Here is a 14,246-nt window from a genome sequence, read left to right as displayed (position 1 = left end):
GATTCTGAAAATAAAGTAGTTAGCTCAACATCTGGCTTTCTTTGGAGAGCAAAGAAAGGAAAGTGTCAAGAGACAGATTCGGAGTATGGTCTTTAGAGAATGCGGCTGTTGTGGGGTGGGGGCTTTGTGCATTTGCTTGCAAGATAATAAGAAAGAAAGAAAAAGGAAAGAAGGAAGGAAGGAAGGAAGGAAGGAAAGAAAGAAAGAAAGAAAGAAAGAAAGAAAGAAAGAAAGAAAGAAAGAAAGAAAGGAAGAAAGGCATGAAGACGCTGTAGTGCCGAGGCTGTCCTCAGACTTTGGTGGTCTGGTTTCAGGGTTTGCCATCAAGGAAGGGCTTTCACGGTGCAAATGCTTTGGCTTCTGTCACCGCGGCTGCTTGAGTTTAATCAAGGTGGTGACATGTAAGAAGTGCTCCAGCCCTTGAGTCTGACCGGGGCACCGTTCCGGAGGATGATAAGGCTCAAGCGTGTTGATGTGGACGCGAGTGTTGTCAGGCTTCAGTAACTCAGTACACCGCTGGCTCACGTAGCAAGAGTCAGAACAGGCAGCATTTCAAGAGGTTCAACTCCTAATCTGAAGCTTCCTCTTTAGTCTGCGATATCTGATTTTGATTATTTCACTGGCTGCGTTTACTGCGCCTGCTCGTGTGCTCACCTGACACAGCGCCTCAGAGGGCAGCAAGTAGTTCTGGGTTCTCGACCACATGGGGTGTGGGGATGGACCAGCTTCCAACTTGGCAAGCTCCTTTACCCGCTGAATCATCTCACTGGCTACTTGTACGTTCATCAAAGTAAAATACAAATTGGTTTAAAAAAATGTTTTACATCTTTTTAATCTGTTTATCTTGCTGCCCCAGTAGAAGAGAGTAATGAACAAGAGAATGTCCAACCCAAACAGAGGCAGAAAGGGAGAAATAGTAACAAAAGGTCTGGTTAACTTCACCCAAAGACTGCCCAGGAGGTAATGAGCAAATGTGATGTAATCAAAAAGCGACACAGTGTGCTGGAAATCACAGGAGCAACACAGCTGCTGATCTTCAACTAATATCCGTGTTTCTTTTTTTTTTTCCAGAAAGAAAAAAAAGGTCTCCTGAAGCTCCTCTCTGGGGCTTCCACCAAACGCAAGCCCCGAGTCTCCCCGCCAGCTTCACCTACCCTGGATGTGGAGCTGGGTGCAGCGGACATGCCCCTGCAGGGAGCAGTGGGCCCCGAGTTGCCGCTAGGGGGCGGTCACGGCCGGGCCGCCTCCTGCTCCACAGATGGAGATGGCCCAGTGGTCTCGGGGACAGCAGCCCTAGCCCAGGACGCTTTCCATCGCAAGGCGAGCTCCCTGGACTCCGCTGTGCCCATTGCCCCACCACCTCGGCAGGCCTGCTCCTCCCTGGGTCCCATCATGAATGAGGCCAGGCCTGTTGTTTGTGAAAGGTGAGTCCCCCCCTCCTCTCTAGCAAGCTCTAGGCTGGACGTTTTATTCTCATCTAGAAGATAATTTTCTACAGCGTCCTGAAATTTCAAGCCGAATTGGTAATGACATTCGAGCTCAGTGTTCCTTGTTCTGCTCGCTACAGCAAACCATTCACTTCATCTCCTTCATTAATTCTAACACGCCGGCCTTTCCCCTGCTTTCTAGTTATTGGCTCCAGATTCGTATCTCCATGACATCTGCCAGTCACTGTCTAATCCAGAGATGCTCAACATTCCTAATGTCGCGACCCTTTAATATGCTTCCTCATGTTGTGGTGACCTCCAATTATAAACTTTCATTGCTACTTCCTAGCTGTAATTTTGCTCCTGTTATAAATCATAATGTAAATATTGTTAGAGGTAGCGGTTTTGCCAAAGAGGTCGATACCCACAGGTTGAGAACCACTGCAATCCTTTGTGTCTCTTAGGAGCTTACACCACTGCCCGGACCATCCTGCTACCCAGAGAATTTTTTCTGCTTTCTCCTGAGCCAGAAGAACACAGTGTAGATTCAGATGGCTCTCTCAGTTAGTTCACTCCCAATGAGAAACATTCTGCTAGTGATTCTGGCTTTGAACAGCCCTGACAAGTGGGAATTCTGTTTCATGCAGCCATGGGGGTCTAGGCGTGTGGTAGGGAAGAAAATATACTTAATAAGATATATATCTACCAGGATTATAAAAAACTGGAGAGTTAACTGCTACTCATTACCAAAGGAACGTCATTCAGCGCATGCAAATTGCTGGTCTGTTTTCATATAATGTAAGCACTAAAGCCTCCTCTTTTTGTTTCTGTGCGCTTCATTCCCCCGGACTCGAATTTTATAAGATAAGCGCATTTCTAGCTTTTAGAGGTGTTCTCCTTGGTTGACATGCTCTGTGTTACAGAGTTGGTAGTGGAAGCTTTAACTCATGTTGCCCTGACTGGTTTCAAACTCCTGAATGCAAGCAGCTTCCACCTCAGCCTGCCACGCTGAGCTAGCACAGTTGGTGGGCACCACTGTGCCTGACTTTGTGTGGGAGATTGGAAGTTTTATGTGAGACATTATCATTTAAAACGGGCTTAGGCTGGAGAGATGGCTCAGTCGTTAACAGCATGCACTTTTCCTGCAGAGGACCCGAGTTCAGTCCCCAGCCCCAGAACAATTGACTTCTTTTGCCTCTTTGGGTACCAGCATTCAGGGGTACACACCCATACACAGCCACACACATACACATACATCTTAAAAATAATAATAACAAAGTCACTTAGATTTACTTTCCCTTTGTATTTCATTTGGAACCATATAAAACATTTGTATTGAAGCTTTATGATTTTGTGGCCCATTTTCAATTAAAAGTGAACTATGAAAGTGGGAAATAAATGTCAAACAACCTATGTTTATAAAGTATACTTTATTATGCATTTTCATCAAGAGGTAAAAAATTTCCTGTAGTTCTGACTGATATAAAGCCAGTTTTGAAATGACATAGTACCCTAAAAATGCCCCCCCCCCCCGGCCGCCCAGCCACACACATCCTCTGTGTTTCTCCTTATCCATTGTGTTCTCCAGAAAGCTTTGAAACTGAGTCCCAGCTTCGCTCAAGCTTTGCTTCTGGCGTCAGCCTCTCTCCCGCAGAGTTCTGCTGCTGGCCAGGGGCACCGCCTCCTGTCCCTGGAGCTAGGCCAGTTAGTTAGCCTGTCTACTCCCTCCAGGCCTTGCTCTGCAGTTTCCCTCGGGCCCCAGAGGCCCTTTACTTTGTCCCCCTCATCCTTTGTGGGATCTGTTGTGACTGTTTGGAATGATGGCTCACTCTGCCCACATTCTCCCTAGGCCTTGGCTGGGCACCGCTGCCTCATTGCCACCCCCATTATGCATTCCTTTTCAGTTGCCAGATGTCCCCAATCTCGGCGGCTTCTGCATTCCTATTCTTCCTCTTAAAAAGCGCTTTCTAGCAGCAGGCTCTGCCTTTTAGGCCGCCTGAAAGGAGAGCTGCTCACCAGACAGGTGATGGCGTTTGGGGAGTGAGGGAGGCACATCAGATAGGGAACATGAAGAATTTAATGACGGGACAGATGGACACGGGCACTCTGGAAATCTCCGGCAGGTTTTTATATAGCCATTTCAATTTTTTAAGAGAGGGAAGGGGGTCCTTAGGAAAGATTTCAGCCCAACTTTATATTTTTATAATCCATATGCTCATTGGAATATTAAATGTAATAGCCAGCCCCAGCAACTTTCCATAGCCCTTTGCTTTCTTTTTTTTTTGCACAGCACTGGTAATGGTGTTTATTTAACTTGGATGCTTAAGTCTGTCTGACTGTGCAAACAACGGGAAAGTGGTCTGTTATCCACCAGGAATGGAGGGTTTTGGTTAATAGAGACCTAGCAAGCATATCATTTAAGGATTACCTGTTTGCATATTTTGAAAGTTTCGACACAAGGAGAAGTACTTAGAGCCTCAAATGGAGGAAGTGCGGTCCAGAAAGCACTTGAGGGGCTTTGCTCCTTCCTACACAGGGTACACACCGGCCTTGGGCTCATCATGCAGGACTCCGTCGGAAGGACTTGCATGAAAACGTGTTTCAGGGTGTGATGCTCGGACGGAATGAGCCCACATTCTTCCGCAGGACTCGGCAAGAACAAGTGGAAAGTCCCCTCGCCCTCTGTGGTCCTATTTCATAAATCTCTGGAGGAGGCGGGGGAGGGGGCAAAGTTTAAAAAAAAAGTGACTGAGGTAGCTGTGAGTGGAAAGGAGTGGTCACATGACACGAAGAGACACAGTCTCATAATGAGGAAGGATGAACCTTGAAGTGTGTTGACAGGTCTTGGTGTCAGCTGAGAGAAAAGTCTCCTGGGGAACAAAGGGATTCTTTTGTGTTTGTGCGAGAGACGGCTGCAGAAAGCAAGCAAGAAATAGAATGGTATCCTGGAGGCCGGGGATGTGTGTGTAGTTGACGGCAGCAGAAATCACGGGACAAATATTTTTAGGTTCTGTTTGAGAGGATGGAGGAAAAAAAAAAGGAAATTGCAGGGTGAATGTAGAAATAATGTATTTCAGAGGAGATGGAAAATGAGAGTACGTGTGACTTGACACACGCACATGCATGCACACACGCACACACGCACATGCATGCACACACGCACACACAGATAGCGTAGGGAAGTGCAGCCAGCCCCCTTCACCTGTGTGTATTTTGAAGTTTAGGAATTAAAGCAATAACCACATACCCTCAATTGGGAAGAAACCCATGGTCTTTGATCAGGGGTTAAACTAGCATTCTTAGAAACACCCCAATTGGATAGCGGTAGATTTGCGGAAGGCAGGCCGTCGGGTTTAACCAGCATGATGAATTTCTTTGAGTCAGTGACAATGAGCCCACTGGGTGAAGCCATGGACATAATTCATTTGGACTCTGCACGTGATGCAAAGCCAGCTCGTGTGGTTTTGCCAGGAAAACACTTAATTGGATATTAGATTGCTGTGGCAACTGGCAGGAAGCGGTGAATGGTTACTCACCCAGCCCAGGCTGATAGGGTGCTTCTCGGGGTCGCGGGGGGGGGGGGGGGCTCACTGAAGGCATACGAGGGCAGATTAGAAATGACAGCATGGGAACTAGGGGCTGCCAATGAAGGCAGAAAAGGAATGAAAGAAATTGAAGATTGAACAAAAGACTACAGGTGTCTGTCCATATGGACATTAGAATTCTATGACCCAAACCAGAAGTTTGGTATCATCTGTCGTGTGATAGTGTGCCTTCTTCATACAACAGCAAGAATCTTCCTCCAGCCCCATCCTTGTGCCTGTGGCAGCCACCTAGAGGTGGTAGCCCATCTAAAGCGGAAACAAGCCACGCCCAGTGTGCTTTGTTCAAAGGGACTGAGTATGTTCCAGCAGCCAGAATGCCTGTCATCCCTTCTCTCCCTTCTCCCCACCCCTCTCCTTCCTTCTCACGCAAACACACACTCTGCCCCTGCTCTCCTGCAGTCTTCCACTCACTCTGTGTCTCTCTCCTTTTTTCACTAATATTTCCATTGTTTTTAGTTATTGACGCATCTCCTTTTTTTAATTATATAAAATTGTATAAAATATAGTTAGCCCCATAGACAGACATAATGCAGACAGCTTGAGACCTTGGGACACCCAGTCCTGAAAGGGATATCTCCATCAGATAACCCCCCCCCCCCAGGGCTCAGGGAACCCTGCAGAAGAGGAGGCGGAAAGAATGTAAGGGCCAGTGGGGACGGAGGACACCAGGAGAGCAAGGCCCCCTAAATCAGCATGAACCAAGCTCGCATGAACACACAGGGCCTGCATGGGTCTGCACCAGGTCCTCTGCATGTATTTTGTGGTTCCAGCTTAATGGGGTTTTTTTTGTTTTTTTTTTAAATATTTATTTATTATGTATACAATAGTCTGTGTGTATGCTGAAGGCCAGAAGATGGTTGTGAGCCACCATGTGGTTGCCGGGAATTGAACTCAGGACCCTTGGAAGAGCAGGCAATGCTCTTAACCACTGAGCCATCTCTCCAGCCCCCAGCTTAATGTTTTTTATGGGATTCGTGAGTGTGTGAACAAGTGGGTCTCTGATTCCTGTACCTTCTCTTAGGCTCTTTTCCTCCAATTTGTTTGTCTTCTCCAACTCTGGTCTGATAGTTCTAGTTTTCTCTTACTATATTTTATCTTGTTATATTGTATTATTATCCCTTAGACGCCTGATCTTCTCGAATGAGACACATAAAGGGAATGAGAGGTGCGGTGGGAAGGAACTAGAACAGTAGAAAGAGGGGAAACTGTAATCAGAATATATTATGTGAGAATAGGATCTTTTTTAAGTACAAAGAAAAATAAAATATAGTTAAATTTTACTCCTGTTCAAAACTAAAATCCGATGTGCCGAGTTCCTTTACATTGGTCATTCCTTACTGTCCATGTCTAGAAATTTTCCTTCCTCCCACACTAAAACTGAATCACATCCCCCTGTTTCTTCCCCACCTTGCGGTCCCTGAAGGAACCCTTCTGCTCTCTCTCTCTGTATGCTGGTCCCTTATCAATGGAGCCCTGGCAAAGCTTCCCTTTTTCACGTAGCTTATTTCTCTTAGCCTCGCGTTGTCAGGATTCCTCCCTGTTGTGGCGTGCCTCGGCATGCCGTTTGTTTGTGAAGGACATTGTAGTATTTAAACACGCTTACCGTGTGGTTAGATCTCCTCATTCAGTGTGCCTAATGAGCCTCATCGTATGTTCGACACTTGGTAGCGTGAGGCTGATAGAGTGAATCTGGCACCACCCCACAAAGCCGAGAACAAATGAGACGGGAACACAGATGGCAAAAATCCGGTGTGGACTGAGCTAAGTGCCATGAGAAATACACACGGGTTCCTCTGGGATCTAGTCGAGCGTGAAATTACTTCCAGGTATGGGGCTGGAGATTTGAGAGGGGGGATTTGGAGCCAGACCTTGAGAGATTGATAGGGCGCGGATGGACAGAGATATTGTCAAAGAAATTCCCAGTCCGAGGCCCTGCGTGAGCCAGTATGTGGAGTAGGAGGAGTGAGGCTATATTTAAAGAGACGTAGTCAGGCTTCGGAATGTTTGTGCCAATGATAGCAGCTATCGCTCTCTCTACAGCAGGATTAAGGCCGGATTGTCTGGCCTTTGTGTAGGGGTGTAAGGATTAACCTTTACAGACAGGGAGAGCCTGTTAATGGTTTCTCACCATGGGCTCCTACAGGTGGAGTTACTGAATGTAAATCTTTGAGTTGTGTGTGCAATGGATTGGGGACAGGAAGAAATAGGATGCAAGAAGGCGGTAGTGGAGGTCGCCAGCCAGGATGGTGAGGACGGCAGTGAAGAGGGCTGATTTGGTCGGGTACAAGTGTTGGGGGTGGCTCAGAAGTTCTGGAGACTGTGACTTTGGTTCAAGATGTTCAGAAGTGCCCAGGATCCCTATTCGTACAAAGGCAAGCATAAACCCAGCGAGACAGGGGGCGGGGCAGCAGACATAGGCCTTCGCAGCTGGGTCACACATCTGCTTGCTGGTCTCTAAATATTCCGCTCCACAGAGCTTTTTGGTGCCTGAGCTCACTAGGCTTTTCTGCCAGCTTTTGGCTTTCGGGGTCTGTGTGAGAAGTCTCAGTGCAAACCACCTCACGAGGCCCAAGGCCAAGGGCTGAGCTGGAAGGCTTCTAAGTGGAGTCTGTCACTGCCGCACCTGGCGGTCCTCACATGATGAGACTGTGTCACAGTTTCCACTATGCACGGGGGCTCCTCGCGCCACCCCTCCCCCTCGAGCGCTCTAACTTAGCAATGGAAATTTGCTCCCACTGGGAGCTTGGCAGGAAGATAGTGTTCTTAGCCCAGCAGCCATTCTACTGCTGGGTTTCCTGACAAAATTGGTTTAGTACATTTTTATAAAATGCAAATATTAATCTAATTCACTTCGAGTTTTTCAAACTATTCTTGTTCCATTTTACCTTAAAGCAGCTTGCAGACTGCCAGTCAGAAATGGATCTCGTGAGAGATGGTCTCAGCATAAGCTTTCAGTGCTCCAGGCCCCTCCTGAGCTGCAGGGCTTTGCTGAGACTTTAACTCGCCCCCGGTGGCAACTACATCATTGCTTTTTATGTGGCTTGTTAGCCTGTTGGCATCAGACTCGAGAAATCGCATCTGGGTCCTTTCTTTAGACCAGCCCACGATGAAGTTGTGAGTTTGCTTTTAAAGATGTCAGGAAAAGGATTCCAAAACCTAAGTCATTCTAAAGTGTGTGGACTCTCGGTATCGGGGTGTTCTTTAACTTGTGGACTGAGTTCATTTGTCAGCTGTGGGCTAACCTGTGCCTTAAAAGTCCCCTCCAGACCTCTGTGTACTCTTGAGTAAGCCACAGGCTTGAAGTAGAAGCTGACTTTCTGGTAGAGTCTGTCACCACTGTTCTAAGGACATCACTCTTACAATCTCATTATCCTGCCTGTGAAATATTTTGCCTAACTCACTGAAGCCCCATTCCCCAGGTGAGGAAACTGGCTCTGTTAAGATGCTCTCCCTGACCATAAAGACCCTGTCAATCCCCCTCACCCACAGTGCCTCCCCCTTCCCCTGCTCTGCATTTGACTGACCTCAGCTGTCTGACCCTCATGACTGAGCTGACTGATCCCTACTTGGAAAGGATAAACCAACCCAGTGCTGAACTTTGGCTGTAGGCCTGGGAGGGTAAATTGGTCCCTGTGCCCCAGGGATCCAAGTAATTGTTGGGTAGCTATATATGAAAACTGAGACCACTTGCTGTGATCTCCCCCAAGGTGGGTAGATTCTGGCTGTTCTGGAATGGGACTTGAAGGAGGAGCCAGGATGTAAAGATGCTTGACTGGGAATCCAGGGTCCCGTTTTAAGGTAACTCCTTCATGTTACCGTTGACTGGCTTGGGGAAGATGCTTCAGCTCTTCATATGGTGCCCTCCTTAGGGATATCCAGTAGCCTCCTTCGTGTTGCCTCATTTCCCCATCTTTGGTTACCTAGCCTCCAGAATCTCACTGTCACAGGGCATCCCTGTGCATTGTAGAGGAAAACTCTGGAGCGTGAGGGCAGTAGAGGCAAGGATGACTACAGTATGGCTACAGTACACCATCAGCTACTTCAACTGGGAAAAGCAAGAGGAAGGAGAAAGATAATGTCTAGTAGAGAAAAGACTCGGGTGGGGGGGACCCCAAAATGAGTTACCGCCACCTTGCTTCCTTTGCTGCTAATCATAATTCTGCATTAGAGACTGAAGAAGGAGGCGGGAAGATAGGGGATGCTAATCCACAAGGAAGGGGAAGATAGGGGATGCTAATCCACAAGGAAGGGGAAGATAGGGGATGCTAATCCACAAGGGGAAGATAGGGGATGCTAATCCACAAGGGGAAGATAGGGATGCTAATCAACAAGGAAGGGGAAGATAGGGATGTTAATCCACAAGGGGAAGATAGGGGATGCTAATCCACAAGGGGAAGATAGGGGATGCTAATCCACAAGGAAGGGGAAGATAGGGATGCTAATCCACAAGGAAGGGGAAGATAGGGGATGCTAATCCACAAGGAAGGGGAAGATAGGGGATGCTAATCCACAAGGAAGGGGAAGATAGGGGATGCTAATCCACAAGGAAGGGGAAGATAGGGGATGCTAATCCACAAGGAAGGGGAAGATAGGGGATGCTAATCCACAAGGAAGGGGAAGATAGGGGATGCTAATCCACAAGGAAGGGGAAGATAGGGGATGCTAATCCACAAGGAAGGGGAAGATAGGGATGCTAATCCACAAGGAAGGGGAAGATAGGGGATGCTAATCCACAAGGGGAAGATAGGGATGCTAATCCACAAGGAAGGGGAAGATAGGGGATGCTAATCCACAAGGAAGAGGAAGATAGGGGATGCTAATCCACAAGGGGAAGATAGGGATGCTAATCCACAAGGAAGGGGAAGATAGGGGATGCTAATCCACAAGGAAGAGGAAGATAGGGGATGCTAATCCACAAGGGGAAGATAGGGGATGCTAATCCACAAGGAAGGGGAAGATAGGGGATGCTAATCCACAAGGAAGGGGAAGATAGGGGATGCTAATCCACAAGGAAGGGGAAGATAGGGGATGCTAATCCACAAGGAAGGGGAAGATAGGGGATGCTAATCCACAAGGAAGGGGAAGATAGGGGATGCTAATCCACAAGGCTACTGGGGTATTTAAGCTGCACTTCCTTCCACTAAACGTCCAAATTGAGAACCAAGGACAAATTGATTAGGACTAATGACGATTGGAATGTCAGCATCACTACTAATGGTGGTGGACAAAATTTGAAGCCACAGTTCTCTGCTCTGTGTCTGGACCTTGGGACCTTCTCAACAGGGGACTTGGTATATAAGGCAGGCAAACTTCCTCAGAACCATTTCCTTCTGGATATCAGGCTCAGTATAAGGATATAGAAGGTGTCCCTCTAGGTAACAGACCTGGCACCCCACCTCTTCCGGCTCATAGTGGGAAGGCAGAGGAGAGCCCATACCGTCTGTAGGAAGCAAGTCACAGCTACTGTGAGCTCTGAAATCAAATCCACTCATCGCTTCCTAGAGTAGAGGGTAGGGCAGAAATGGTTCCCCTGTTAAAAGTCCATATAAAACACAACCTTTGGTATGGTCAAGATACAAAATACTGGAAGCAGATAAAAATGTTCTTCCCTGTGTAGGTAGCTCAACCAAAGCAGTCTGGCCAATACTAGTGGATTAAAATGAATACCCAGGCTCAGTCTTTGTTAATGCCAAGTCTGCTAAACAGAGATTCGCCGTATTTTGAATTTTATGAACTCTTGTAAATTCCTGTGTAAACCCTGTTTGCATGGAGGCATTGTGCTGACTGACGATGTGTCATTTTTACTGCTGATCTGAATAGTCTACTTCTCTTTCGTAGGCACAGGGTGGTGGTTTCCTATCCTCCTCAGAGCGAGGCGGAACTTGAACTCAAAGAAGGAGATATTGTGTTTGTTCATAAAAAGCGCGAGGATGGCTGGTTCAAAGGCACATTACAAAGAAATGGGAAGACCGGACTTTTCCCCGGGAGCTTTGTGGAAAACATCTGATCTGAAGGAGATGCCGAGAAAGGGTGACATCACATCACGTGACTAAGAGCACAAGGCAGTGTCATAGGAAGAGCACATCTGTGGACTTCCGGGTCTCCAAGAGCTGAGCAGAGGATGGACACGTGACTCCAGAGCCGGGACCTGGTTACCCCAGCAGACAGAGTGAAGGCGGCACCTGTGTGGGTTCCATCCCTCTGGGTTCTGATGTGTGAAGTGTGCCTTGTACTGTCTAGTGGACTATACAGAGAAATGTCTTTTTTTTTAAAGATGTATAACTAAAATGGACAATTGTTTACAAGGCTTAACTAATTTATTTGCTTTTTTAAAACTTGAACTTTCTTGTAATAGCAAATTCTTTGGATTATGATTTTTAAAAAAAATATTAATTTATGAAATGATGGCTAAGGAGAAGCTGGATTCTCTCCTGTTGAGAGCAAGAGGTTCTTTCTGACATAGAATGCACCCCCCTCCCCTGCTTGCTGTCCTCCTCCCCCAGTTATACTTGGCTTCTTTTAGACAAAAATGCCAGTTTTCCAAACAGACAACTGAATACTGACCATCAAGGACCTGGGGCGGGGAGACAGCGGCTTCTGGCTGGAAGAGCCAGTGGGGCCAGCTCTCTGCTTTGCTCAGAAACCAACCCCGAAGATCTAATCCTCGATTTCATTTTGTGGGTTTTTCATTTTCCTAGAATGAAGTGGGTGAAGTAGGAAGGAAAATAAAGCACAACCATTGCCTAAAAATACGTACTTGTTTGCTAACACAAGCAGCTCCGTGCGTTGGTTGGGAAGTAGGAGAAATTGAAGTTGTACTTGCTGTGTGTGCGAATGACTTTGAAATGTAATTCCCGTTTTTCCCCTCAAGTGAATCTGCATGCCCAAGACACAGTAAAACTTTGTGAGTCGGTGGTGGTAAGAGATGCACCCGCGTTGAAGTCGAGAGCTGTCAGAAACACTGGGAAAGTTCCCGTTCATCCATTGTGAGTCCTCTGCCATCTTGCATGTGTTCCTGGATCCCCACAGTGATGTGGACTGTGCATGGTGTGTATATCTCGCTGCAGTTTCCACTCAGAACTGACCGATACGGGAGGTTTAAACAATAAACAGCATTCTCTTGTCTACCCCGTCGCCACTACTGACAGAGATGTCTTGAGCGTGCCTGCTCGCTCTCGGAAGGCGTACCTTAGCCAGCACACCAGTGGTTCATTAAATGCTCTTTCATATGCGCCCTCCCAGCCGACTGATGTGAAGGGCGAGTGTATCCAGGAGACCACTCGCTCCTGTGATTGTGTAGAAGCTCCGCAAGGCTTGCTGGGAGTGGCTGTGCCCACACCTTACAATTGCTGCAGGGTCCAGCCGAGCCCATCTTTTTATATCTATCCATCCTTTGATGTCCGGTGGTGTCTTCTTCCAGTTTCATCCCAGCCGTGGGTCTGCGTAGTCCTGGAAGCAGCTGGAGGAAAGACAGCCAGGTAGTGAACGAGATTGTTCTACAGTTCTCTTCTGGGTAAGGTAAGGAAGGAAGGCAACATACCACCATCCTTTTCCTTTGCCTCTTTTAACTGTGAGAAGAAAGTAGCTGGGAAATATCCACATGAACTGAAGAATCAAGTAATTGCAAGAGATTCCATTGTCTTCAAAAGTTATGTAATGTGGTTGGAAGTGGAATCGTTCCTGTTAACCATTTTTTTATACAAAAACACTGTATATTACGTTCCTCTGTGTTGAATTTTTTTTAAAAAAATACTTTACTTGGATATTCATGTAATATATAAAGGTTTGGGGAAATGAATTTTAGTTAGAAAACAAAGCTGACATCAGCTTTCATCTGGGTGAGTTGACACCAATGTGTCATAATATTCTTTATTTTGGGAAATTTGTGTATTTTATAGAAATTTTAAAAAAGCAAAAAGACTACTACAAGTTAAGAGGATTTTTTTTACCTGTCTTTTCTCCATATTTTCAGCTATGTGATTGAAGTATCCTTGGTAATAGTTCCCTGGTATAAAGTTGATTAAAATGCCATCTCTTGGTAGCAGATTAGGTGATATAATGTGTGGGCTTCCTATTGGTTGTTTTGGAGACAGTAGATGGATGTTGTAACAAGGGCTTGTTACACAGTGGTGGTAATGATAAAATTACACTTTATCATTCCTTTTGTGTTAATTTTGAGGACTGGATAAAAGGTTACATTATTAAAAGTTGATGTTCAACCCTTGTATGCCCTTTGTGTTAGTCTTTGAAATATTTGCTCTTTAAAATGAACAAAAATAAAACACCTTGGGGCTGGAGGGGCAGCTCAGCCCTAGAGAGCAGGGACTGCTCTTACAGAGGACTGAACTCAGGTCTCACACTGGTTAGCTCACAGCTGCCTGCAACTCCAACTCCAGGGGACCCAATGCTCTCTGACCTCTTCAGTGTTGTACTTATGAACACACACACATACACTCAGAGAGATTTTGAAAACTTGGTCACTTTTGATTTAATTTCTTTTATTGTTAATTCATTTATTCTTTGACTTAATTTCTAAATGGCAAAATTCTTTGCATGCAGCTCAGACTGGAGATGCCTCCCGTGATGGTCAGTCTGATGGTTATGATTTTTTTCCCCTTTCAAACAAACCTTAACTGCTTAGTTCTCTAAGAAGCCTAAACGCTTCAAGAGTTTCTGGGTCTCGGAAGATAGTCTGTAACCCTTGCTGAGCTCGGTCCCTCCAAGATTCCCAAAATAGCCTAGAGAGTGCATGATTTCAAAGTGTGGGTGTAGCAGAGCCAAGCACATGGCCACTCCAGGTCTGCTGCGGCGTGGGAACACTGTCCCTCAGCTGACCACGATTTTAATCTCCCATGAAATGAAAGGCCCACGCAAGTCTTGTTTAAAAATATGTTTTTGTTGACTTTGGGTGACCATATCAAATTACTTGTAAGAATTAAAGGTCAGGGATTCTAGGTTGTATTGAAGCTATATCCCAGAATCTCCCTTTGTAATTGCCTGTGTGAGCCAGTTATGACCTGGTCTTGCCCTGTATACCCTGCTATATACAGGAGAGGGGCAATGAAGAAAGGGTCATCTTTTCTCCTCTCTTTCCTCTTTTCTCCCTTCCTTCCTTCCTTCCTTCTTTCCTTCTTTCCTTCCTTCCTTTCTTTCTTTCTTTCTTTCTTTCAGACAATCTATGTAGCTGGCTGACCTAGAACTTGCCATATAGACC

At 46.3% G+C, this 14,246-nt stretch overlaps 1 protein-coding gene across 1 annotated transcript in view; it reads left to right on the top strand.

The window, feature by feature from the left end:
* The window catches only part of Sh3rf1 (SH3 domain containing ring finger 1), a 164,633-nt gene extending 151,374 nt beyond the window's left edge, over positions 1–13,259 (top strand). Inside the window, exons 11-12 of the mRNA XM_075986855.1 lie at positions 1,072–1,424; positions 10,871–13,259. Of these exons, the coding sequence (XP_075842970.1) occupies positions 1,072–1,424; positions 10,871–11,039 (522 nt within the window). The 3' untranslated portion in view covers positions 11,040–13,259. The remainder of the gene's footprint in view (positions 1–1,071; positions 1,425–10,870) is intronic.
* The last annotated feature ends 987 nt before the right edge of the window (positions 13,260–14,246 follow it).

This window comes from Microtus pennsylvanicus, chromosome 9, assembly GCF_037038515.1.
Source record: "Microtus pennsylvanicus isolate mMicPen1 chromosome 9, mMicPen1.hap1, whole genome shotgun sequence".
In the NCBI taxonomy this organism is placed as follows: Eukaryota; Metazoa; Chordata; class Mammalia; order Rodentia; family Cricetidae; genus Microtus; species Microtus pennsylvanicus.
This window is presented reverse-complemented; position numbering and strand designations above follow the sequence as displayed.